The sequence below is a fragment of the Nothoprocta perdicaria genome, unplaced genomic scaffold (genome assembly GCF_003342845.1).
Source record: "Nothoprocta perdicaria isolate Ctin4 unplaced genomic scaffold, notPer1 scaffold_379, whole genome shotgun sequence".
NCBI classification, from domain to species: Eukaryota; Metazoa; Chordata; class Aves; order Tinamiformes; family Tinamidae; genus Nothoprocta; species Nothoprocta perdicaria.
The window spans coordinates 463,099-489,899 of record NW_020455620.1 but is presented as its reverse complement, the minus strand read 5'-3'; the positions used below and the strand labels follow the sequence as shown (position 1 = coordinate 489,899).

General features: G+C 38.1%; 1 protein-coding gene across 1 annotated transcript in view; it reads right to left on the bottom strand.

The window, feature by feature from the left end:
• The window catches only part of KCNK10 (potassium two pore domain channel subfamily K member 10), a 52,795-nt gene that overhangs the window by 19,261 nt on the left and 6,733 nt on the right, over positions 1 to 26,801 (bottom strand). The window contains exons 2-3 of the mRNA XM_026044698.1: positions 9,814 to 10,142; positions 1,615 to 1,732 (exon numbers count right to left, since the gene is read on the bottom strand). Coding sequence (XP_025900483.1) covers positions 1,615 to 1,732; positions 9,814 to 10,142 — 447 coding nt within the window. The remainder of the gene's footprint in view (positions 1 to 1,614; positions 1,733 to 9,813; positions 10,143 to 26,801) is intronic.

Genomic DNA, 26,801 nt, shown 5'->3' with positions numbered 1-26,801 from the left:
CAATATTCGCAATACCTCATTCATGGAAAATATAAAGCAAATATCAGGCTCTTTTCAATAAATTATTTAAATAGCAGATGTCAATGAATGTGCCTTCCTAAACTATGCCAACATACAGAGCTAGTGGCATTTATTTTAATGAGCAATTTAAAAGCCTCTATCTTGGACATTTAATTCAGAAATGTTTTTCTATCCACCTCCTAATTTTATGTAAGTATTAAAAACACATGGTAGTGTAACAGTGTAGAAAGACACACAAAGGTGTGTGCTCTATGCCCTTATACAATCACTTCGAGCCAGAGGCATCAACTTCAGTATTTGGGTTCATCATAATAACAAGTTTATATAACTGAATTAGGATTTTTTTATTGCTTCAAATGCATAAAGAATTTGAAGATTTCAGTCCAGATTTTCACGTTTTAATGAAGTCTTTGTGCTTTTGGATTATTTGTCTGTACAGTCACCAGAGTATGCATCACAGTCAGAATGTGGAAAAGCACCTTATTCCATCTTTCAGTGTTTTGCTGAAGAAATGTACTGGGCATAATTAAAAAATGGCAAATATCCAGACAGAATTCATGCAGTAGTAGTCATAATTAAAAAAATGGCAAATGTCCAGACAGAATTCATACAGTAGCAGTACCAACAAATGGAAGAATCTTCAAACGCAATGCAAATAAAAAACAACAATTTGTCTGTGACTTCCAAATAATATCACTGATCCCTTAATGATAATCAGGAGCTTAAATTTACCAGAATACTGTATTACAGTTCACAGATTAACCTTATTATCAGCGTTATTGGTTTATCATCTTTTCCTTTCAGACTGATTTCTGAAGTCCCAACTGCCTCAACAATCTTCAAAAGAACAGGTTCACAGAACAGAGGATAAAAATCTTCGCACACCTAAAGCCAGCCCTCACAGACTGAGAGACTAAGTACACTGGACATCATGTATATGTGACACAGATGACAAGGACCTGCATAATGAAATTACCAAAAATGAGTGGTTCAGAAAAGTAAATGAAGCATTCCAGTATATCCTACATCTACTAAGGAGAAATATGATAGTACTTCATGGAAACAAATTCTGAAATAGCACAGATTTTTTTTTTCCCTGGAACTGTTCCAAACAAGATTGTACTTGCTAAGAAATTTGAAAAAGATTTGATACTTATGTGAGTATATTTCCAGTTACAAGGAGTCAGGTAGTAAAAGAAATAATTATATAAAGATTCAGAGCCAAAATAAACTGATATTCTTCAGAAAAATGTTACCTGTCTGCACAATTAATCTGTAATTTCCAATAGCTAATCAAGGTTCTTTTATCTGGCACTAATTCTTGACTTTCATAGAAAAAAAGAAGATCATCTACATTTACACCAAAAACAGGGTTTGAAGGTGTAGGTGCTAATAATTTTGCAGTTCAGCATTGTTGTTCTACCCTGTATGAACATTTTCTGATACTTTCCCAGAGGCTCACTGCCAGGGTTATGTCCTTTGAGAATTAAGAGAAATACAGTTCTGCCACTTTGTTTCTTTGTGATGTACTTTATGGAAATTTATTTCCTAATCCAATTCTGCGTGACTCTATATTTTAAAAGATAAACATACCTATTGTTGTGATGACAGTTCCAGCAAAGAAAAAGGCACTTCCAAGGTCCCAGTGACTGCTGTTGTTAGAGGAATTTCCTATGGGACTGACTCCAGCATTATCAGCATCAATAGCATGCTGGGGAAAAAAAAAAAAAAAAAAAAAAAAGGTAACAAATCAGTCTTATAAATACCTTACCATATTCCCTGTAAGTCAAGACAGGACTGTGGGAACAGCTTAGATTTAAACTTTTTTGGTCCTGCTCAAAGTACAGTAGAATATTCTACTATTCTACTATTCTACACACAAGATCTGATATGTGACTGAAATAGACACTAATGTAGATAATTAAGATAGCTGAGATAATAAAGATATAATTAATAAAGATACAGTATGTAGACAATGAGAAAAGATACAAAGAGCTGGGAAACAGAGGACTAATAACACAAAAGAAATCCATAAATATTGCTCTTATGGCAATAACTGCCAAGGGAAAAAAATCCCAGTGGAAAAAGCTGGTGATAGAAGCAGCAAGATGGGTCGTAAAAACAAATAGCATTCATGAAGCCAATTGAAGCTAGTCAGCCAAGGACTTTACTTGCTGACAATTGGTAACTGATGAAGTTATTTATATTTTGTGCTAAATAGAATTTATTTATTTATATCCCACTTGAAACAAATAGGATAACTATGGAAACATCGTGGACAAATTTATGATCAGACAGACTTCCTAGCTGGCATCCTGGACATGATCACATGTCTACTGATACAGCATGGTTTAAAGACCCCCAGCTAGTGCAGGAACAAACTAAGCTTCAGATCAGAAGCTGAGGTAGCTCTACTACTTACAGGTCATTTTCCTACTCACACAACACCAGATGAAATCAAATTAGCAAGCTGAAAAAGATTCTTGGAGCATTTTTAGAAAGAAGTCATCACATTGCATCATAAGGACATACACATTTGCCTTTCACTGCAACTTTCACTGTACAAAGAAAGGCAGAGCTAACATCCACAGCCTCCATGGCACAGAACATAAATCTCTCATCAGCACCTGAGCATTCAGCTGATTTTTTCCAAGTTTACTTTAGAGATGCCCTATAACACATATACTCAAGTTATTTGCAGATCTCATGCAATCTACGGACTATAATAGAGAAATTCGATCGATTTGATTGATCACTCTAGAACTATATCTAGAATGACTGTCTTAAAAAATGAAACTCTCCTTCCCAAATGTTTTCAACTGCAACTCCTTTCCAAGAGTCCAAGGGCTCCAAGAAGTTCTTAGTACTTCCTACCTCTTCCAGTTCCTCTGGTACCTGCCCATTGCACTTGGCTCCTGGCTCATGCTCTTTGGCAGAGCAGGCAGCCTTCCCCATTCCCTCACACTGCTAAAAGGGAAAACTTAGAGAGTTACCAGGTTTTCATGCCTGACATTTTTCTCTTTTCCTAGGAAAGTGTATATTATATGAAACTACTATGAATAGCATGAGTGTTATTTTGTTATGTATTTATGTTGGTATACGTATACTATGTTATTTATTATATGAGAATATTGTCAAAATTATATGAAAAATATGATGATGTATATGCTTACAGTATTTAAAGTTACACACACCACTGCTCTTTACATATCCCTTAAGCAGGAATATTTGCTGTTGAACTGCTACTACAAATGAGCTGAGAGCTTGCAGAGTTGCATCCTACTTCTACCACTTTTTAATAATTTGGTGAATGTCTGCTGAAAGCAAAGCAGATCACATTCAGATTCAGGTGGTTGCCTACATTCTCATGGGCAGGATCAGAATTCAGCAAGGGTTTGATAAATAATTGCCAACTCCACCCTTCTCATCCCCCCATAAATGAAGACTGAAGTACAAAATGATTGGCCTGCTGAAAGCTACCCGGAAAGTCTAAACAAAAGGTAGGATTCATCTGGGAATTTTCTTATGAGATTTCCTGGTCTCTTAAGGAAACAATCCCAAAGTGACAGTCCAATTGGCCTGAACAACACAACCTGTCACGAATGCAAGCATCTAAAAAAATGTGGCAGAACACAGGTAGCTCATGGGGTTTGGCTGACAGATTTGAAGATCAGAGGTGAAACCATTATCTTTTTTTAACAATCAGGACTGGCTAGTATGGCATGTGCTTTGTCAACATCATTATGTGATGTGCATCCAGGAGCCAGCTGGGTCAGTCTGCGCTCAGGAATCTCTGGAGCAAGTAGTGGACCCTGGCACATATTGCAAGGTAATGCTCTCCTCTGACCTTGCCTGGAAACTAAATGGCATTATTTCAGAGCAGCAGCAGATATTCAGTGATGATAACTTCGGCAGGGGGAGATAAGGTGACACACAGAGGGCAGCAGAAGGTAGAGTAGAACACAGTCTCTTGGATGTTTAAGAGGAAGTAGGTTGTTATCTTCCCTTACAGATCATCAGTAGCAGCAATAATTCCCGTCAGGCTTATGCTGTCAAATAATGAGTATATCCTCCTATCGGAGGGCAGTGTAGTTTGGGTCAATCGATTCATTCTCATCTTTCTACTAATAAATAAATAAGTGTTGCAGTGTTGCATCTTGACCACCTATAACTTTACTGATTGTAATAACATGTTGTAGTATAATTATTTTTTCACTTCAAATACCAACTAAACTGCTAATTAATATCTTTATGAGATTATTGCGTGACCTTACCCTCCTTACCTCAGCTGAGAGCACTGACAGCCTGCCCTGTTGTGCCTACTCCTCAGCCTCCTTTATGCTGCTGGCCCCCATTTCAGTCCAGCCCAAGGCCATCAGTGCTGGCCCTACAACATCATAACGGTGCTAGGCTCCAGCCCCACCACAATTCCACCCCTGCTTGATCACAGGCTCCAATGAGCCTGACCTATGGATAGCCATCTGGCCTAGCCTTGGCCCAGCTCTATTGCCATAGCCCTGCCCTCCCATCACAACTGTCTGATCACACCTACCCTCATTAGACTTCACCCTGTCTTGAGTTTCTGACTTGACCCTGGACCTGCCTCACCACTACAAACTTGACTGATGATCTGCAAGCTGCACCCCCAGACCTGAGCTGCTCTGTTAGTGAGGGTGGAGGGACAGACTCTGGCCAGCAAGGTCATATGGTCCTCAGCTTTAAGAGCAGCCAGCCCTCACTGTACCCTCATAATCACTATCTGATCCCCTCTTGCACATTAGGTACCTTGATTACTAATTAAGACGACTAACTCAAAAAAAAAAAAAAAAAAAAAAAAAAGTCTAGAGCATGCCCACAGGCAAAAAGATAGCTGGGAGCTAATGCAGCTGATGGGGACAGAGGAATCAAGCAGACTAATACTGCATTCCTTGGGAAGAAATGCTTTTGTCCGATTTACTTGTCCATGTTTCTTTAATTTCTCCAGTAGCATCCCAGCATGAAGAAAAACCTTTTCCAAGAATAAGTATAATCCTTTTATTGGGTATTCACTATTCTAAGCATCTATTCCTCTGTATCCAAGCATAGGAATTTAGTTAGAATAGAAAAGAAAATTCTTGTCATCCCTTTTTCTACTTCTATTAATTCCTCTCCACAGATCACACTAATCCAATAATGATTATCTCTTTCCATAATTCTTTTCCAAACATATTCCTATCAAGTACACAGAAGGTTGTTACAGTTGTCTTTCATGCTCAGATGTTTCTCCATGATGATTACTCAGATACCCTTCATTAGGAAGATGCATTTAAAGACTAATTCCTAAAATATTTTTCTGTATGCACCACCTCTCCCCTTGTTCTCACTACCCTCATTAAGTGATTAAAGATTATTATCTTATTATAAATTCCCATTTATTCCGTCTTCTGCGCTGAAATCATCAACAATTTTTGTTCATGAATAACCAAGGTAATGAGCTTGAGAATGTATCCCTTAAATATTTTTGCCCATCCCACAGGATTCTTTAGGTAACAATCAGCCAGATAATTCTCATCTACATTTATCAAGTGAGTTGAGGCCATCTCTGTACTGGTCTAGAGCAGTGCCATGAACCAATTCCCAGGCAGACTTGCAGCATTCAACCAGGGACATACATAGCTATCTAACGTGAGGAGGCTTAACCTTTTGCAAACATCTCAGATATGTTCTGGAAGCAATGTAGCTGCAGAACAGCAGCAGAGTCCTACTGTATTCAGTGTGATTATAGTATCTCTGGGTTACAGGACCACGTAGGGTGTCTGCACCAACTTAGACCTTCCCAAGAGTTTTGAATTTTTTCACATAGTCTTTAGGATCATAAGCTGAGTTGCCTCCAGCTGCACCCACATAAACATAAATAAATATCAGGGCAGAGGAAAACTTGAGATATAGAGAAAACACCCACCAAATGCACTGGAAGAAGATCCAATAATCAGATATTTACCTTTGCTTCTCTTCACAGCATAAACAGTCTTCCTATCTTCAGCAACAGGCAAGTCTTCCCCATAGTTAACTCAGAATTCAAAAGACTTTTTTTTTTTTCCTCCTCCATTTAGAGCTCTATTCTAGTACATGAAAGCCACCCAAGTTCTCTTCATTCTACAATGAAACACCTTGAAAAGACAAGCTGTCTTAAACACTAGTGAACCTGATAAGAAGCTAAAAACTGAAATATCTTTACAGGATCGTTCCCTTGTTTGCTTATACTCTCTGGAATAGTAGTTCAAAACAGTAATCAGATGCACCTATCCAAGATGTGAACTCTTATTGACAAAATTAGCCAGTAATGTCTGACTGGCTTATTTCCAACTCTATTTCCTATTCAGCTTACTGGCTAACTCATTAGAAATGCTGTAGTCATTAGTGGCCATTGATAATATGACTTAGTTCCCAGGTGTGAGATTTTCTCACTATAATCAATCACAATAAAAGAAATCCTGAGGAAAAAAGAGAGAAGAAGCCAATGAATCACCTAAATAACTTCTTACAGTAGTAAAACGTTCTATCTTATGTCATAATTTAGGGCTTTTTACAACAGCTTTAAAAAAAAAAAACTTTACATGATGAACAGACTAAGTGAAAACAGAATATCAGCTTTCTTATCAGGTCCATAAGAGCTACGCTGCTAAAACACATGGATAGTCTTCCTCCCTGTCTCTCCTAATGATAGATGACATCTGATCTTTCAGGAAGAGATAGAGCCTTTTCATATTACAGTCTGAATGTGCTTTCTTACAAAGGCAAGGTGACTTCTTGTTTATTCCAGCTACTAATAAACTTATGTCTAACATATGGGAACAAAGACAGCTTTATAATATATTGACATGTTTATCTATCAATGTCATTTTATTCAACCATATGTCCAGTCACTTGAATCTTCCTACCCTCTGTTATTTTTCCAAATGGGTACAATAGCGCTAAATGAGTTGAAGTTTACATCTTAAATCAGTTTACATCTTCCTATGGATTTACACTGCTCTCATCACTATATTGTTTCTGAAATCTATGACTATGAATTAAATTCACAGTCTGGACTCAGCACTATCACCAGGACAATTCACATCTGTGCCACCAGTACAAATATTTTCAGTGGATTATTGGAGATCAATTTGGAAAGGATGTCTCGTCCACACCAAAATGTTGACAGCTAAACATTCATTCCTATACAGCTTTCTTACAAGTTTTGTACAGCAGAACGCTTTGAAAGACTGAAATTCTAGCAAAAAAGGAGAAAACCATCCATCATTAACCTTGTGAATCATATAACATTCTTTTCCTCTCTCCTTAAAAATTCTCCTTCCAGAAGCACCCCCACAATACAGGATACCTGCCTGTTCTAAGGTCTAAGGTCTAAGTTCTAAGGTCTCCCCTTTTGTATTTTTTCATCTCTGTGCATTCTCCAAAGCACAGTGCTGAGTCATCACAGTCCTTCTGGAAAGGATGTACTTTATGGCAGTCAGATGATATTGATAAATATCTCCTTAAGGGGCAGCCGTGGGATGAACACACACAGCAGCCAGGACCCATGGAGGTTGCAGTGGAAGCTGAAATTACAGCTGCAAAGGCAGGTGCAGCATTTGGTGCAATGCAGTAACCCATTGTGCCAGCTAGAGATGTCACTTTTGAGATCATCATCATGAAGGCAGGAAAGCGTAACGCTAAACCCCAAGACAGCAGCTCACTGGTGCAGTTTGCTGTACCAGCACACCTGAACTCCTCCCTGCATCCAGGTTGACTCCCAGCTGTTCTAAAAAACCCAGAGGATATCATTCTTTATTGACAGATCTGTTCCAATATTTCACATCTCTTGGCCTTAGGATATACGAACGCTAAGCTGCTACACACATTTAATTTACCTTTTCAAAATGATTTCCAGTTACCCTGTGTAATGCCTGAGGGCATACTGAAGTCTCAAGAGATGATACAATTTGTTCAGAAAATCTGCCTTCCAATGACACAGTAGGCCTGTTTATTATTTTTGTGTCACCACTTCTGAGGTGAAAGAAGAACAAGATGTTGTGCACAATAATGAGTTAAAACAGCCATGTAGTTTAGGCTAGGGAATATGGGCTATTAAGAAATGTTTGTGCTGTGTTCTCTGTGCAGGCGTCTTTACTGTGCTGCTGAGGTTCTTTGCTTGTTGTATCTATTATGTATTCTATTTTCTGCTAAAAAGGATGTATTTTGCATATCTTTTAATAGTGACATTCACATCAGGGGAATACAAGTTCTTGCTTTTAATATTTTTTAAAAATCTGTAATCATCCATCATACATCATATCTAAGTTGTCAAGGGAAATTATAACCTCTGCAACATTTTCACAAGAAATGGATCTGAGCCAATATTCCTGACCAGAAGAGTTTACACTGAAAACCGACCACATTCACCTGTCTTTTGAAGATGTGACTGTGATCCAAGCCAGCCCTGATCCAAAGGCTGAATAGTCACATCAGCATGGTACTGCTTCCTGCTGAAGCAGGTTTGGCCCTTTAGCTCGAGTACCAGGCTGCACAAACAAGGACAGACAGCTTCCAAATCAGAATTGACCTGTCTTCAGTGAACATAGAGCACAAGCTGGGTAAGCCCACATCTATCTGCAAAGAAACAGAAAGAATTTGTTTTGCTCAGGATAGGCAGCCGAGGACTGCAGTTTACACATGGGCAAGGGAGAGGAAGCAGTTGAGCAATAGAAGCTACACAGAAACTAAATGAGTTTAGGCTGAAAACTAGGAGTACGTTTTTACTGTCACATCGATGAGATACTGGGGCATTTTCCTAAGGGAAAGACTAAACTTATAACATCTTCTAAAATGGAGTCTGATCCACCAGGAAAAGGCTTATATAGGTGAGTGGACACAATCCATTGCATAGATCTGTGATCCTTAAAATAGCCTAAAATCACAATGAATCTCTGACCAGGCATATAAATAACCCAAGACATTAACACATCGTGCTCCTCTAAATTAGTTAGTTAGGATTCTAAGTGAGTTTCTAGATGAGATCTTAGAAGGTACTTTACTAAATATGTGTGAAGTATTTAGTTGAGGTGCATAATATTTTCCTTGTCTAGAGATCTAATGAATGAAAGATAACTCTGACTAAACTGTCTTGCATGCTATTCCATTCTCTACTTATTCCTATGTATCTTATTTTTATTTCTGTCAAAATCTACTCTAAGGCTTTGAAAATCAGTAGACCAGAGTAATAAGCCTGTAGTTTTAAAATTAAGGTTATTTTCTGGTTCTAATTGTATGCCCTCTGCATGGTTCATTTACCTAAAATTAGCAATTATAAACCTGTAAACTAGTGCACTGGTAATTTCAGAATTCTTGGCCAAATATTTATTTCAGAATTCCCATCTATCATTTTCTCTTGGCTCACCTGGTTGCTGAGATTAATCCTGAAAGAAGAGACAGGCAACCCTTTGGTAAACTTGTCACCTGCCACGAAATCCCATTCCAGGTATCAGGTTCTGATTTTCTTGGCATATATTTTTCATCATTCTAGTGAAGATATTTAACAACTATTTAAAATATTTTGAGGACACAAAATATTCTATTTCCAGGCCACTAAAATAACTTTAAAGAGTCTGTTATTCACATTGGCTCTTAGTGATTTTTCCATCTTTGCACTAAGCAGCCTAGTGCAAGACCCTGTCAACAAGACTTGTGTTCCCAGCCAGTTCAGCTGATCAAAGAATTGTCAAGTTGTTTCTCCTGACTCCCAAGAAATAGTGTCTTCTACACATAGCTTACCTGAATCAGTGTCTCCAGTTCTAGCTGGGTTACACAAACGTGTTCCCGAAGGAAGTCAGCCTTCTCTAATGCTATTGTGTTCTTCTGCCTGCTTTCAAAAGGCTGTTCCAGGGCACGGAAGACAAGTCCTCCAGTCACCAGGTAAACCACAACCACAACGAAAATGGCCACTACTGTTTTCCATTTCATGACTGTCTGCAGGCCCTGAGAAGGGGCTTCCATGCTGGCGACAATGGTTGCTCGGGAGGAAACAGAGAGTCGTGGAGTTGGGAAATGCCCGTTGGTTTTGGGCTCAGGTTCACAAGCTGACACTGGTGAGGGAACAGCAACTGAAACACAAAATAAAAAACCATGTTCAAAATCTGTACAGGTACTAGTTTGATTTTCACATACAATTTGCCTAAAGACCATTTTCAAGATACTTGAATAAACTTTGAGTGAATGAGTAAAATGAGTGTTTTACTCATTCCTAAAATTGGACATGTTAATTGCATAAGTAAAAAATTCAGAAAGATTTGAAAAGCAATTTCTCCAATAAGAACGTGAATATTTGAGAAGGCAAAACATAAATTCCACAAGGTAACATTTTTTGAGAACCCTGACAGAGACATATATCTTTAAATTGTAATACTAGAGTAATGGTATTAGGAATTTAAGTCGTTAATAATCAATGCTTACAACTAGGCCCAGACAATGCTTTTTGCATATCAAAATTCTGATTTTGGCTCTCCGCAGTAAGCAGGCCCATATAACTCACAGGTATCTGCAAAGACATCTCGTCTGAAAATGTTCTTAAAGCCTGGAAGGTAACTTGGTTGTCTCAGCATCACACATGCCCACTCTGTTGCCACTGTTATCTATGGCAGGGAGAGATCAGGTTCCTTGACATTCACTAGTGCAATGGTACCACATGAAGTCTTTAAGGAAGCTCAATTCATTTTAAATGATATCTCTGCTGTAATAATGCTACCATGGCATACCTGTCACTAGCCTACAACTTCTTTAAAACTAGACTGGAGTTATTTCATTTTAGACCTAGATTAGGTTACAGTTGAAATATAGACACTTTATCTGCATTCTCTGAACTTATTCCCAGAGTGTTTTTTCTGATTTGCTCAGGAACTAGAGCAGAAGGGTTTTCAACATCTGAGCAGAGTAGCATCATAAACCCTTTGTACACAATTTGAACATACAGGTGATTACAACTTCAGTTTGCAGTGGGCCACAACTCTTTCCCAACATAAATCATTTTATGATACTCAACAATTTAAAGGAACTCAGCTGTCTACTACAGTTATATTTTCCTAAAAACGATGCACTTTCCAAGCAACACATTGAGGGTAGAACTGACTTGCTTAACAGTGAGCTACAGAAAACGATAGCTGCTTTAAACTTCTAAAAATATTTTTTCCACATTTGAATTAGAGGCTTCAGATAGCAAAAATATTAGAGGATTTCTCTACCTGCCTCCCCAAAAATCAAAACACTCAACACTCACCAGCGTGTTTTGAAACGCTCAGCACAGCTGCTGTTTGACTATCACCACCACAGTGATAGTTCCCAACATGCATCAATACATCAGCAAAAATGGGGTAACATCACCCTTAAAAAGATACTTCCTCTTATCTGCACATATGTTTCATGTAAATTCTTAGAGCCTACAATGGCAATGAGGAGAATAACATTATTAGAAAAAAAAAATCTATTTTTTTTCAAAAGATATAAATCTTTTCCATTTTATAAATCTCCTTAAAGGAAATGATTGCTTGTAGTAGATAGACTGAGCTTCAGCAAGAAATATCAAAAAAAAAAAAAAATACAGAAGAAATGTAGAAGAGAAAGGTTGTACAGCTCTGTGGAGAGGTTAGAACAGGAAAACTTCCTTCCTTACTCTAGAGATCGATATCTTAAATGTTAGTCATGATGTCTCACTGCTAAATTAAGTAAATTTGAGTACTCCCAAGTTTGAGTACTCTCAAAAGCACATGATCAGCTTCTCAGATGATGAAAATCAGTGTAACACAGCTTCCATGGCATCAAGGGAATTCAAACAATTTACATTAGTTAAAATCTATAACTGTTGCATATGTTGTTCATTAACACAAAATCTGCAAATTTGATAAATGATTTTTCACATCTGAATTTACTTAGTAATATCTTACTATTAGTCAAAGGATCCAAGACTTATCTAGTATTCCTTCATGCATAGTATGCTGCAATTTTTGAGCTTTTGGGAGCAGCTATCAAACTAGGTGTGGCTGGCATAGGATAGGCTGGGTGAATCTTTCAGAGCTCAGAGTTGCCTGACTTTTTGATACCCCACAAAATGACTTGGTTTTCTCATAAGAACAAAAATTCAAGAACTAGTAACGGTAACTTTTGTGAGCTCTCTTTTCTCTTGATATGAATGTTTCTTCTTCAAATCCTATTTTTGGAAAGCATTAATACCAGCCCTATAGTAAAATTCTAGGCTATTTGATTCTACCTGTAAAGAAAAATACATTGTACTGATTTAAGAAGAAGATGAGAGGTTCAGAGTAAGAAATATTAAATGCTCTTATAAATACCATTTACTTAAATAGCTGTGCTTCATTTTCTTGTATTTAAAATAAAGGATAACTTTTTTTTGTAAGAAGATCCGTGTCACAGGTTTTCACTTTCTGCTACTTGTTATGGATACTCTACGTGTATATAGAAATGTTGGTCCTCAAGTACTTTGTATTCTATAAATTAACGTACAGATTGGCTTTAAAACAACTAGTTGAGCAACTGAGAAATTACAGCGGGAAATGGTCTTGTTAACAAAGCCGGTGCAGAGAGCAGAACTGCAGTCTGCATCCAGATGCATCCTGATGTCTCTGCATCCAGAAACACAGATGTTTCTGGATGGATTTAAAACAGCAGTTTGATATTTTATAGGAAAATCAGTGTAGAGATTCTGACTAGCAGCTGACTCACTGTTTACTAGCAATAAAGTGGGTTAAGTGACTTGAGCACATAGTAAGAAAACATAAGTCCTGATATGTAATTGGAACTCTACCTCTGTTAACTTGTGTTTTCTGCTACCATTTGCCTTTAAATCACCATTTCCGACTAGAAAGAAGAAATGTCATGCTTTTTATTTTTCCTAACTCATGAGTGTCCTATAAGATGCTGTATCTATACAGTATTTTAAACAAAGATATGCACATATATTACATTTGAACTTATGAATACAGTAGATACGTACATAAATTTTACTAGCAGTAGTTTTACTATAATCCAAAAATAGACTACAATGACAATTTAACACTGCGGAGAGGGATACAGGCAGTTTAAGAAAATGGTGGAATCCATAAATTCTTGGATTTGTAAAGACAGTTTAGAAATTGCCTGGATAATGTTGGGCTGCTTGGCTATGTTAGGGACTTAGAGGTGATGCAGTGAAACTAAGAACAGCATAACAGGGACTCAGGAGACAGAGGAGAGGTGCTCAATAATTTGCTTTCTTTTAGCATGGACCAAGCAATGGTTTCTTTTCTTTCCTACTGTTGTTCTCAAAACTGCCATAATAGTTTAGCTGAAGCATCCCCCCCCCCCAACAAAGTCTTAAATAGAAACACAACACTTTAAAAAAAAAAGGATTGGCAGCTTAAGAATCATAAAATCACATACTACTGAAGAAAAAATGTCATAGTGAAAAGGTCAGAGAAGCTTAACAGAACTCTCCTATTAACTAGCATCTGTAATAGGTTTGGTTAGCTGCTTGGGAATAAAGGATTTTATTTCCTACACTTTGCAAGTTTCCCTAAAATACTATGATTTGCTTGCAGGTCAAACTAGAACACAGGAGCACAGGAAAGATTTACAATAAATGCAAAATAGCCCCCCTATTATTAATCCATGTGTTTCAAAGAAAGCTGCTGTCAGAAGAGGCTCTTCCCAGAACAGTGCCTTTTCCATGCACATCTTTTTAATCCTTCCAAAGGAGCCATAATCCACCTCAACAAAAGCAGTAATGAATCTCCATTCACATGCAGATACTGAATCGGAAGAGAGATGCCCTCAAAGGAGGACTTCCATGTTTTGACACACACTCTGTCAAACTGTTAACTCTGTCAGTGGGGAAATTAAGGGGAGTTTCTCTTTGTTTGGATAAGCTTCAAAATAAAACATGTGAAGATATTGATGCTATAGATCAAATTAAATGTTATCATCTGTACAGCTGTTCACCTCTAAGAGTATTGCACTTTATCTGTGTGCTGAATGGTACAGCCAGGCTCCCTATTGATATGGGAGAGGCTTAAATACCCGAGATTTCTACTAATATTGATGAGAATTCAGGAACCAAAGTGCCCACTAACTGATCGGGCAAAGCAAAACCCTGCAGTGAAACATTATTTCTATTGCAAAGATGCACCATATGACATCATTGCTTAAAGTTAAAAATTGCCCTCCCTTACTGCATGTATATTTTGCCTTAATTATTTGTTTGTGTCTGACAATTAAACTTTCAGGAATATGATTGCTTGAAGTAATAGTTTGTTCTCACTTCATATAAACAGAAACATAATATCACCACGACTTGTCATGCCTAGAAAATACCTGGTTGTTAGAAATTTCACTTCTACAGAAGTCAGTGGCATTATCAAGATAGTAAGTCATTAACAATATGTATATAGCATTACATATTATTTTTAATATAATTTCCTAAGGTAAATACTTCAAGTGTAAAACCTGCTCTGGCTCCTGAGAAAAGGGATCATTTATCAGTTTTCTATTTCTTGAGATGTCAGTTCTCACAGTTTATTGGTGACAGTGCTGACTTGGTGTTTCCTTTAAACCAGAACATTTGGAAGGAATGACATAAGAATTGCAGCTTTCACATAGATACTGTTTCCAAACAGCTCAGCTGAGGAGAAAGCTTCATAAACAACTTCCAGAAACTGGTTAGCATAGATGGGAAAAAAAAAAGAAAAAAAAGATTTTACTTTTATCTCATTAAAAATAAAGGTTAGGGTTTTTTTTTATTTCAAGAGAGCCAGCCATCTCAGGAAATTAAAGACTTTGCTCACAATTTCTAAATGACTGTGCTGGCAATATTACATCCACAGTTTAACTTTTACATCCACAATGTAATATTACATTGTTGGCGATATTACATCCACAATTTAACAGTTTAACTAGTCTTCGATAGTTGATCATATCAGAAACAGTCGAAGACTGACCTTACTGAAACAAGAGAAGTTGATATTGAAGTTGATATTGAGGAAGAACTCCCTTGCTATAAAGTTTTAAAGATCTGGGATACATTGCACAAGAAAATTGATGTTTCTCGGAACAAGTTGGATAAATACCTGTCAGAAATAGTTGATATACTTCACCCTGCTTTATAGCAGCATGTGAACTTGATAACCTGTTAAAAGTCTGGGAAACTCAGTTCCAATTTAAAGGGAAACTCCTTGGAGAAATGGACACCACCTCAAAAGCACAACTTCAAATAAAAGCCAAAATGTTAACAGGGTACAACTTCAAATAAAAGCCAAAATGTTAACAGGACATTCAACCACCTTTTAAGTCCAAAAATCTCAGTGTGCATCTGCCACACCAACCCATATACTGGCCACTGCCCTATGGACCTAAAACATCAAAGATACTAAAGAAGATTTAGTGTCTTTAGAAGAGTTTCTCAATAACTCTAAACCAAACATTTTTTTTAATTTACAGACCCTCTTCAATACTAGTGCTGTCAAAATTTTCTTCTGCAAACAAGCAAAAAGACCCTCACATTTTTTAATCATGTGTCTTATTTATTACTTTAATTTTCTTCCATATTATTTACTTGAGTATGCAGGATTGTGTGCACAGTTTTGCAATAATATAATAGAGTATTTTTGACATATCTGTGAATCACAGGAGAGAAAGGCCTACAGCTGCTCAAAGACCAAAAGGGCTTTGCGGGTATTTTGGAAGGATGCAGCTATTTTCCATATGTTAGTGTGGTTGCTTGGAACTGGGGCATCTAGCTGTAGATCACTGATCCTTCGTGCTTTATTTCTTTACTAATTTAATGCACCTAATATACAGAGTGTAGTATCATACTTCATACTTCCTGATCAGCGTGTATAAATACCTCAAGGGAGGCAGTGAGGAGGAGGGGGGTGGCCTCTTTTCAGTGGTGGACAGTGATAGGACTAGAAGAAATGGCTTCAAACTGAAGCATCGGAAGTTCCACAGGAACTTAAGGAAGCATTTCTTCACTGTGAGGGTGACAAAGCACTGGAACAGGCTGCCCAGAGAGGTTGTGGAGATCTTCTTTGGAGATCTTTAAAACCCGCTTGGATGCAGCCCTGTGCCACGTGCTCTAGGTGACCCTGCGTGAGCAGGGGGGTTGGACTCGATGACCTCTGAGGTCCCTTCCAACCTTCGGCATTCTATGATTCTATGATACTTTAGATTGCTGTCACAAGATTCAGTACAGTATTGAACTGATAGGATTTATATTTATGCATTCATAAACCCATCAGTTTCTCTGAAATGCAGAAACTCTGAGTACATGTTTTGTACATGAGTTGGTCCAAAATGAAATGCAGCAGAAAATCATGACAAGTCCAGAACGGTACACCCAGTGTACTAAAGAAGACTCAAGAAGACTCATGGCTTGCAGTATTTCTCCGTAGCGAGCTAACACCTCTGAGATTCACTCCTAGACATTCATCTCCCATTGCAGTAGGACCATACAAGGGAGACAACAGAATACTTCCAGCTCAGGCAGTAAGGCTTTGGAGTGTATCTGAAGGCAAATCCCAGTATGTTTCCCCATAATGGAATATGATGGGAGGTTTTCTTAAAAAAGACATTAGACTTTATGTAAACAATGCTTATATTGCCTAGCACTCAAAAGAACACATAGAGTCTTTCCTATCTTTGTCTTAAAAAAATTTAGTTTGAGTTATAACATAATCTCATCACATAGTCCAGCTTCACTGAGAAAATTTATGAGCAAATCATCCTCCCTACAAATTTTGCAAGATCTTACACTGGGTTATCACCTCTTGTACATCTTTCCTCTAACACTTGATGTGTCAGCATTCACTCCTGAAGTAATTTAGAAATAGGATATTTTGCCAAGTGTATGAAGCTGCAGAAAAAGACACCTGGAGCAGCACAGTTTGGAAACGCCTGTGAGATGTCAACTATGTCCAATACAGCTTCCCTGAACTGGCTGCTAAAAATAGGAGGACCTATTTCTTCTAAAATGGGTCATGAAGGACTGAGTGATAAAAAGCACTTCACTGGCACAATTTATTGTAGTGTATTATCAGGAGACTCTTATTTCATTCTCACTAGTCAGAGCTTGTTTGGATTCTGCCATCCCTCTTCTGAAATGGCAACACCCAAAGGCAATATCAAAAGGATTTCTGAACGAAGAGTGAGGAGAGCCAGGAAAGCAAGTAGCCCACCAGTGAGTAGCACATGATCTAATACTTGGAGGCTCTGGCTCATCTCCAAACAGAAATTCCTGGGATAATTTGGTATCTAGCATTTGCTTCCAATCTCACAAGCTTCCCATGGACTCTCCCAAGGTGATTTCAGCTACGAGCTGCCTGGGTTAAGATAGCAGAGAAGTGTCTTGAGGGTAAGGAGTATGCTAGGGAAAGAGCTGAGATAATCAGTCTGTTAAGCTGTCAGCTACATACGCTTCTCATGAATACATCACAAATACTTGAGGGTTTTGCGGATGAAGGGAAGATATATGTCAGGCAGGAAGGGGTGAGGGAAATAATGAAATATTGGAGTTCCTGTCCATGCGTAACCAGGGAAAAAAGGTAATTAAAACTGCTTTATGAGGACATGTCTAATACTACCAGGTTACTTGCTTTGCCTTCTATTCCAGTTTCCCCTTTTTTCATCGCTATCCGCTGTTTTTAAACAGGTTTTGTAAAGTAGGGAGCATCCATTTAACCAACAAAATAAGTAAGTGTTCTGTTCTTTACACACAGAAAATCTCAAGTTAGTACATAAAATCTGTCTCTTAGAGGAAAAATCTCGGTAGATAATGATTGTGTCTGCCTTGGAGTTTGAGCAGCATCTTTGCATGATGTGGGCTAATTAACAGGTGACATTACAGCTGTGATCAAGAAACGGGGGACAAAATCCTGCCTGGGGGCTACAGTCACAGAATGCTGGTGACTGTGTGGTGGTTGTTCTGGACTGAGGCATAATAACCACCGCTGCTGGCCCTGCTCCCCAAGGTGTTCAGCCACCAGATTTCAGCAGTGACAAAGAGCCATCACTAGCCTCTGCCCACGGGGAATTTCACCTCACGGCTTGTATCCAGCTTTGCGGCCACTATAGTGAGAAGCATTACTACTGCATTCACTGCTTATGAAAGCAAATCCTGACACATTGTTTGCTTGGAAAACACGCAGAGTGCCTCAGAGCGTGTCGCTTTGCGCTGCAACAGCACCCTACCAGTTAAACCCACCGCTGTTCTCCCTGGAGTGGATGCGCTAATGCGGTAGTAGCACTGCTGACCTCAGCAACATCTCAGCAGCGAGCTGCAAACGCAGTCGTAGGTGGCAGTGCATCCAACCTCGAGTGGAAAAAGAGACAGGTAAAAGGCAGAAAGGGCAACCTGCATTAAGCCAAAAAGGGTGTGCTATTAAAAGGAAAGTAGCACTGATTGCTCCCTGCTGCTCCCGTTCTGGAGTGGGATGAGGCAAAGGGAGTAGGCAAGTGGCAGGCTATACAACTGCGTAAGGAATCGAGTCAGTGTTTACTTCCTATTATAGTACAATAGCAATGGTAGTGGAGGAAAAGTTCATATATTGAGTTCTCTCTGTTGGGGGGGAGTGAAATGTCAGTACTATGAACCAGAGGGAATTGCGTCTAACCACTGATTTGCCATCTCTGGCAGCAGCTTTAGGGAAAATGTCATATAAAAAGGCTTCTGCCATTTTTGTAGCATTTGTCATATATTCCCAGCCAGTGCTCAAAATTAAGATTCTCAATAAGTTTCTAAAAAAAATCTACATAATTCTGTTTCATCAGTTATAATTAAAACGTACTAATTAAGAGCTCTTAGACTCCAATTGCTTAATTGACTTGGAATGCAGTTGTTATGAGAAAACAAAAAACACCACTATTTTATAACATGACTTTCAATTCTCCTTATTAGAAAAATGCAGTTAAGACAAAAATACAAAATACAACAGCCAAAATGGGAATGTGCTGGAAATTAAGTAATCAGTGTGGTCTGAGCTAAGGTCTCTCCTTCTGAAGGACTGGCTTCCCAGTTATCAAAAGAGAGTCTTCATGATGACTTCCATGGCAGTTTGCTCAAGGGATAATATGTATGAAATTATGAAAGTCATTTTTTCCTCTGAGTCTCTCCAACCACAATGTACATATGGATTTCTGATGGAAAAGTTATCATGTATTGCATCACACCCCAAGAGTATCAGCGCACAGGTCAAGACTTAAAACCACGGTGATGAATATGGGATAGCTTCAGAGAGCAAATAACCTTTAACTAGTAAAGCTTTTTTGCCATTCCCCATAAAGTTTGGTCAGTATGGGACAAAAAGAATTCATTTATCTTGTTGAGAGGATTTGATTTTTTTCATTCCTTATCACCTTCTCGTTTTTCCTTCCCACACATAAGCATTTTATATTCATTTTCTATACACAATTAAGAATTTGGATGCTAGCAACACACATTTTCACATAAATACAATGTCAAATTCTGACCAGCTATTAAAAAAAAAAAGAAAGAAATCACAATCTGCATGCAGAAATTGAATATCTAGAAACTGGACATTGGATAAACTTGTCTAGTTGTGTTACTTATCAGTCTGTTTGTGATTAGTTTAACAAGTGTGTAAAAGATTAAAGATTCTGTCCAATTACCATTCCATCTAGTTGTGCCATTGCCTTTGTTTTTAGCAGTTTTTTGTGAGGGTCCTGAAAGACTTTTCTTTGGGATTCTATCATTTCACTCTAGGAATTCTAAGCTTACTCTCCCTAAAGAGATAAAGACGGGTGTACAATCTAATTTAATTTTAGTCCTAATTTTAGGAAGTATAATGAGGAGAGTCTGAATATCATTCTTATTCTTACTATACTTTTGAAGGGTGCTACCAAATTTAAACCTAAATTCTTTAGCACAGCTCAAGGAAATGGCAAGCACCTTTCAAAGCAAGGAAATGAAAACCTCACAATGGCTGCTTAGAAAATACCTAGAAACATTGCAAGAAAATTTCTGCAGGACTAATATCTCTTTGGGACTTAACCATACAAAAAGCAGAAAATCTCACTAAGCCAACAAATCCAATGCTAAATCAGTTTTTTATATGTCCTGATTAATAATTACACTTCTGTAACCATTCATTTCACACAGAGAAAACTCTTCAAAATAGTGGCCCTAATTTCACATAAAAGCAGGTTTTGGAGCAGGAAGACCCCTGTCCTGAAATAGCAGATAACAACTAGCAGCAATTATTACATGTTATGGTCGTTCAGACCATCCCGAAAAAATCCAACAACAATCATTTTCCTTAGTCTTGCATGTGAGGATTCAAAATATGTTTGTGTTCCTTCTTGCAAACAGATCCAATTTTTATTGAGATCTCCACAGAAATCAACTTCAAGCCAAGAAAACACAAGTAATTTCATTATAATAAAGCTATACTAATTAATAGATTCTGCCGTTTACCAGGACATATTTGCTTCAAAACAGTGCTGTATTAGACAGGTTTGAGTTCAGAGTTTGTTTGGATCTGCCTGGCTCAAAAAGCAGAGGTGGTTCTAGCAGAGTAAGACTGGGCAGATCTACCGTAGAAAAAAAAAAAAACAACAAAAAAAAATCATATTACAAATGATGGGGCCAGAATAACAAGCACTATCTTGCTCCCAGATATGTGCATTTTAAGATCTCTCAAAAAAGGACCAGAATCTCCAATTTTCACAGAATCACAGAATCACAGAATCACAGAATCACAGAATCACAGAATCACAGAATGGTTAAGGTTGGAAGGGATCTCTAGAGATCATCTAGTCCAACCATTGGTTAGCTGTTCCTTATTTCTTTAATTTTACTTCCACTTTTTGGTTTCTAAACAGAATTCATATGACTGCATAGGGTGAACAACCACTGAAGATACAGATACATTTTTTCTTTCTTCAGGGTAATAAAAAAGCAGTCTGAACTCTGAATGGCACAGAAAAGGCTGATGTGTTCAGCATCTTTCTGGGCTTCACTCATCACCAAAATATTGAATGCTGCCTACGTACTGATATGATTCATTGTAATTGAGTGTGAAGAGTTGAAGAAAATAGAAGGAAAGAATGACTTAGCAAACTTCAAGAGGCAAATATTGCATCTGTGTTTAAAGTATAGGGGAAAATTCTATTTTACATAAAGCAGTTTTGACTGATGTCTTATCTTGGCTCATACTACACTCAGTCAAATTGCAACATATATTCAAATGTCACTTGCCCATGACACAAAATATTTGAGTATCAATGCAGTCATCTTTTCAATGTACCAATTACTTTTCAAATAGTTGTCTTAATATAAATTGAAAATGTAATTTAGATGAAATGTATAAAGTGCAATGTAGATTAAGTGAACCATAATCTCATAGGCATAAGACACTGGCCAAACAAAGACAATGACAAATTGTTCTCTGGATTACTTAGTAATAGGGCAAGAATTAACTGTTTAATCTGTATTAAGGAAGTAGTGGAATATACATATAAGGAAAAGTTTAGCTACAAGAGGAGTTAAGGATGTGCACACTTATGGACATTGAGATCTTCTTCGTTGGAGATTTTTAAAAGCAGGACATACAATCAGCTGCCAGAAATCATTTAGATCAGTGGTTTCAACATGTGCCCTACAAACCTCAAGGATCCATGAACAAATTCTAAGCTATCAGTGAAAGGTAAGTAAGAAAAATAGCATAAGTTTGTCAGCTTATATTCATCTTGCAGGGTCTGTAAACAAACTGGAAAAAATGATAACGGCATGAAAAAAAAATCCAAGTCATTCATCTTGATTTTCTAGCCCTACCTCAGAGCAGGAAAATGATAATGAAATCCTTCCAGCCTTCCACTTCTATGTAAGATAGTCAAAATATACCTCCCCATTCCCCCTTGTAATAGTTGTACCAGAAGTCTGTAATAATCTTTCATGATTATTGAAATTTCCCAAAGCATTTTATAAATAATAGAAATCCCTGCTACACTAGGAAAAAAATATACTATTCACACTTTGTCTCACGTAAGCATTGTCACACATGTTAACAAGTGGTCTGGATTAAAGAGTAATTTTGAAAGTTCATAAAATAAGGACTTTGTCATATGTGCAACAAGCAGGTACAGTTACTGTCATCAACGTGCTAACAAATCTTCAGTTTCATTGAAGTGTCACATTCTTTTCCACTACTCATGAACAAAATGCTGATCTGTTACAAAATTAATAGATGATGATAAATCTTTTTCCTTTCTTGTGTTGGTCATAAACGAAAAATACGATACTGGTGTGTAAACTGCTCTTGCTGGCTATTTACAGGAACTTCCCAACAGAGCCGCCTCAGAGCTGTCTGAACTGATGTCAGAACCCACCTACAAACCTAAAATGGACTTTGCAAGAGTTATGCTGTTGTAACACAGCCCAAAGCCTCTGCATAATGAGGCTGTGCAAATTGCAAGAGGAAAAAAGAAAAAAAAATAGGAATGCCAAGGCTGGCTTGCACAGGTAGCACAAAGAACTTATGCATTGACATTAAAGAATCTCAGTAAAAGTCACAGTCATGGGATGCTGGGATATTTTCCCCTCCCCTCCCTTCCCTCCTCTCCTTTTCCTCCTCCCAGTTGCACATTCCCTCCTCCCACTGCAGTTTTTTAAGGCAGATATGACAGCTCACGGGTTGAAAGAATGGATGTCAGGGCATGAAACCCAGGAACAGCTGAAAGCATCTTCATGTTTTTCTTTCTGGTTTGGCTTCAGGACAGCAATCCCGGGGCGTTCCTAACACTTACTGGCACGAACACGAAGATGCCCTGCTACTGACACCATTTGTAGCACTACTTACAGAGCTGCCAAGTCCAGGCGAATACTTGAGGGAGATTTGTCTTGTGCTGGAGTAAGCTTGTACACTGCTCGAGGGCAGTTCGGATTTTGTTTCCCTTGCTTTGCTTTCTCTCTCCCCTGACCTCCCTTCCACCCTGCCCTCCTCCAAATCCATCCATCTGTTCTTGTCCCTCACTTCCCTGCAGTGCTGCTGGCAGTGTGGGAGGTGGCATACCTGCAACTTGCTGCTCAGTTCCTCTTCCTGGCACCCTGCGCTCAGCTGCCCTCCCCGTTGCCTCTGACACTTGAGCCCACAGCCAGGAGCCAAGAACATGTTCATACGTGATGGGACTCATCAATGAGCTCCCCTCCCTGGCAAGGTACTTCAGGTATGGCAAAATGGAAAATCGAGTACAGGAGCATTACAGTGAGCAGTTGGGAGAACTGAGGGGAGCTTAGAAGTGATTGGCAGTGGTGAGTCCTTAATAAAGAGCCCTCCTGCTTCAGAAGTGGTGACTGTGTTTGTTCCAACATGCTCTCACTGGCAGCAGCTCTATCATCTGGTTTATGGATCTATTTATAGAGAAACAGAATACAGAGAAACCCAAGAAAAAAAAAAATCTCACCTTCCCCTTCCCAAAATAGGACTAAAACTAATAGATCATGGCTAAAAACCTGTTTCCTTAGAAGTAAATCAGTATTTCTTGATCCTGCTAAAATTGGAAGTTCTATTTCATCTAGACTCCGCTATGTCAAGAGTCAAATTGGAAAGAGGCACCCTTGGCTCAAGAGCTTTGGGTACAGAGATGACTTCATTTCAAAGAGCTCCTGTCAGAAGAGATGAGCACACCATTGTTTATCCTTATTAGGTAATGCTTAGAAAAACTGCCTTCCTCTAAGTATGTTACAAGCCCCAAGTAGAAGCATCAAGGAAGAAAAACTGTACTCTGGTTCTCTGAAGATTTCACTCTTAAATGAACAGCAGACAAGTTATGGCAGTGGTGCTGGTATTTATCCATTGTCTTCTTTTGAGAGACTTATCAGAAAAATCGTGGCACTGAGACATGCAGTTGGGCAAAATGCATGCACTACATCTTCCTCTTCAGCAAGTGCCCCAGGATTACAGTAATGTTTAGGAATAGTCTGAATTTCCCACTAGAAAACTTCAAGAATTTTTATTTCACAGGGCTCGTAGGATGACCCTACGGTCAGAGTTTCAGCTAGGTGACCTGCTGAGCTCTTGAAAATAAATCTTTCCCAGAAGAAATTGACCCAGAAGGAATTCAACTAAGGGTCTCAGGGCCAGGCCAGCCAGTGAAGGAAACTTGAATTCTGCAGGCCAAAGTAGAAAAGAAAGAATATTCTTATTGAAGACACCTAGCGCTAAGATGAGCAAACAGGAAATAACACCAAAGCAAAGATTCATGCTGGCCTTCACAGCAGGAAGCTGTCTGATCTCTGTATGAAATGTGATTGATAGTGGCTGTCTGCCAGGGAAGGAATCTCTCTAAAGCCTCACAGTCATGTGAAGGGCGCTACAGCAGCACCACTGAGCGCATCAGAGGCTGCAGCTGTGAGAGTTCAGTGCATCACCCAGCCAGGTTGATAGGCTGGGAATAGATGTTTCACATGTAGACCAGAAACACATCAGCATTTTATCTCAAAATAAGTCTCACTCGAAAAACTTAATTAATTTGCCCATACATGCTATTTAGTGCCACATGAGAGGCCTTAGCATGTCCTTAGAATATTCCTGGTTTTCGATTGTTGCAGAAGTGCAGAGGTTTCCTGTATGTGCAAGTAGTGAAGCCTGCTTCTCATGAGGGCAAGTCATCACTATGGTTGTAGCATCATGAAGAGGTAGTTCTGGTTTTGTTTTTGTAGCTGTCATGATTGCTGCTACCCAAGGCCTCTCTGCATCACCCTTTCTTGTGAAATCTAAACTTAGCACCTTTGACATTTAAATAATCGGTGATGGATCTGAGTTAACTTAAAGCAATGCCTTTGAGGTGTGTGAACTGCCTCCTTCAGTTGGGAGATTCTGCAGCACCATTTCTTTTATAATTATTTCATCAGTGAGTTTTTTAGTAGCGAGCAACTAATGAGTTCTTTTTATTCTTTTTTTTTCCTTTAAAATTAAAAGTTGAAATTTGGGAGGATAAATACCCTGGACAAGCTGTCAGTATGTATCTGCTATTTTAAAATCATGCCAGTACTATGATATTACAGCGCTGGGTAAGAGAGAAATAATTTAAGTATCCTTTATCATAAATCATTAACTCTTATGAATCTCAATGGCCCAGTCTAAGGTCTTCCAAAATCCCCACCCAGTATAGACAGTAATATGTTGTTTCTTCCTCTTAAGGAAGAAAAGATAAGTCAGGCCTACTGAGATATAAACATATGGCTCTAACAAATCCAGGTACTCGAAGCATGATTCTTAAAACACTGAGATGATCCTGTAGGATGCTGATTCTAAAATAACTTTCTTTGTTTTATAGGAATTTTTTAGGAGTTTTTAGAACATTTGTTATCCCCTAACAGTTAAACCAATGCCTTCATCAAATAATGGTCACAATCAGACAAGCTTCATCTAGAAAGGCAAAAATCTGAAGCAAATCAAATATCTGTTTAATGCATCTCTTTGAGGGCAGAATGGGAAAGAACTTAAAAAAAAATGAACATAATAGTCCTATAAAGGGTTAGCCAACTAAAGAGAGCATCTCTTTAGTTCAAGATATTTTATTAGATGAAGATATTCTATAATATGTCTAGAAAATTACTTAAAATCATTCTTAAATTGTGCCATAGCTTTGCTGAGAGAGGATCATCCCCATACATGACTGAGGAAAAAATAAAGAATATAAATTTTCTTCTTAAAAAAAAAAAAAAGAAATAAAAGGTTTGAGTGAGATGCTTACTTTAAAAAGTGAAAAGTCATTTGTTTGGAAAAAAGCGGATTATAGTTATGAGCAAACAAATCTGTCTTCATAATCATCTCAGGTTGTAGCTAGTTCTATCGTCCTCCTGGCTTCCATATCTACCTCCAGCAACAAGATATATTCAAACTGAAATCTGCACCCTAACCTCAGAATCTTAGCAGTGATTTCCTATCCTCATACACTGAAACATCTGAATTACATGTAATACATGCATTTGGGATTTAATGCTTCTCAAATTACTGCTTCTGATTTTTGTCAATAATAACATTGCAATAGCATGGGAATTTTATTAACAGTTAAAGGAAAAAGTGAAATCTGAATTCTTGGCCTCAGCATTTTCAAAACAAGGAAATATTCTCTAAACTCTGTAGTTCATTACCATGGTAGGACACTCACAGTTCACTTTAGAAATATTGTGGTTTTTAACTAATTTAAGTTTGATTGTCACCGTGAAAAGCAATCTGTAAGAAATTTTGCGGAGCAACAGTGGACCATGGACCAGAATGGATTGTTGGCACCACCCTGAGGTACAATAATACATGATACATGCTGCTCTCACTTGTGGTTTTATCTTGTGGGTGTCACTAGTGAGAATTACACTGCAGTTTTAAAAAATCAGCAGGTTCATCTTAAAGCAGAGCTTCCATCATAGGTAAAATAGTTGTATACATATGTTCTACAGACTAACGATACAAGTATAAACAACATCTCAGGGACAAGATTATGAGCAGCCTCTGTGCAACAAAGGCCAGGTGCCAAGATGTTTTCAACTTCTTATAGAAAACAAAGGAGGGGAAAAAAAGGGAAGCATTCCAATAAAAAGAGTGTGAGAAAAGCTAATATTAGTTCTTCCTTAAATGTCATTTCTTTTCCACAAAAATACCACAAAGAAAATAGAAAACTGCTCAGCATTTATATTTTCCGCTTTATTTTTTCCTATTTCACTAACTGTTAAAATCTAAAGGTTAAATACTCTCATTACAGTGAAT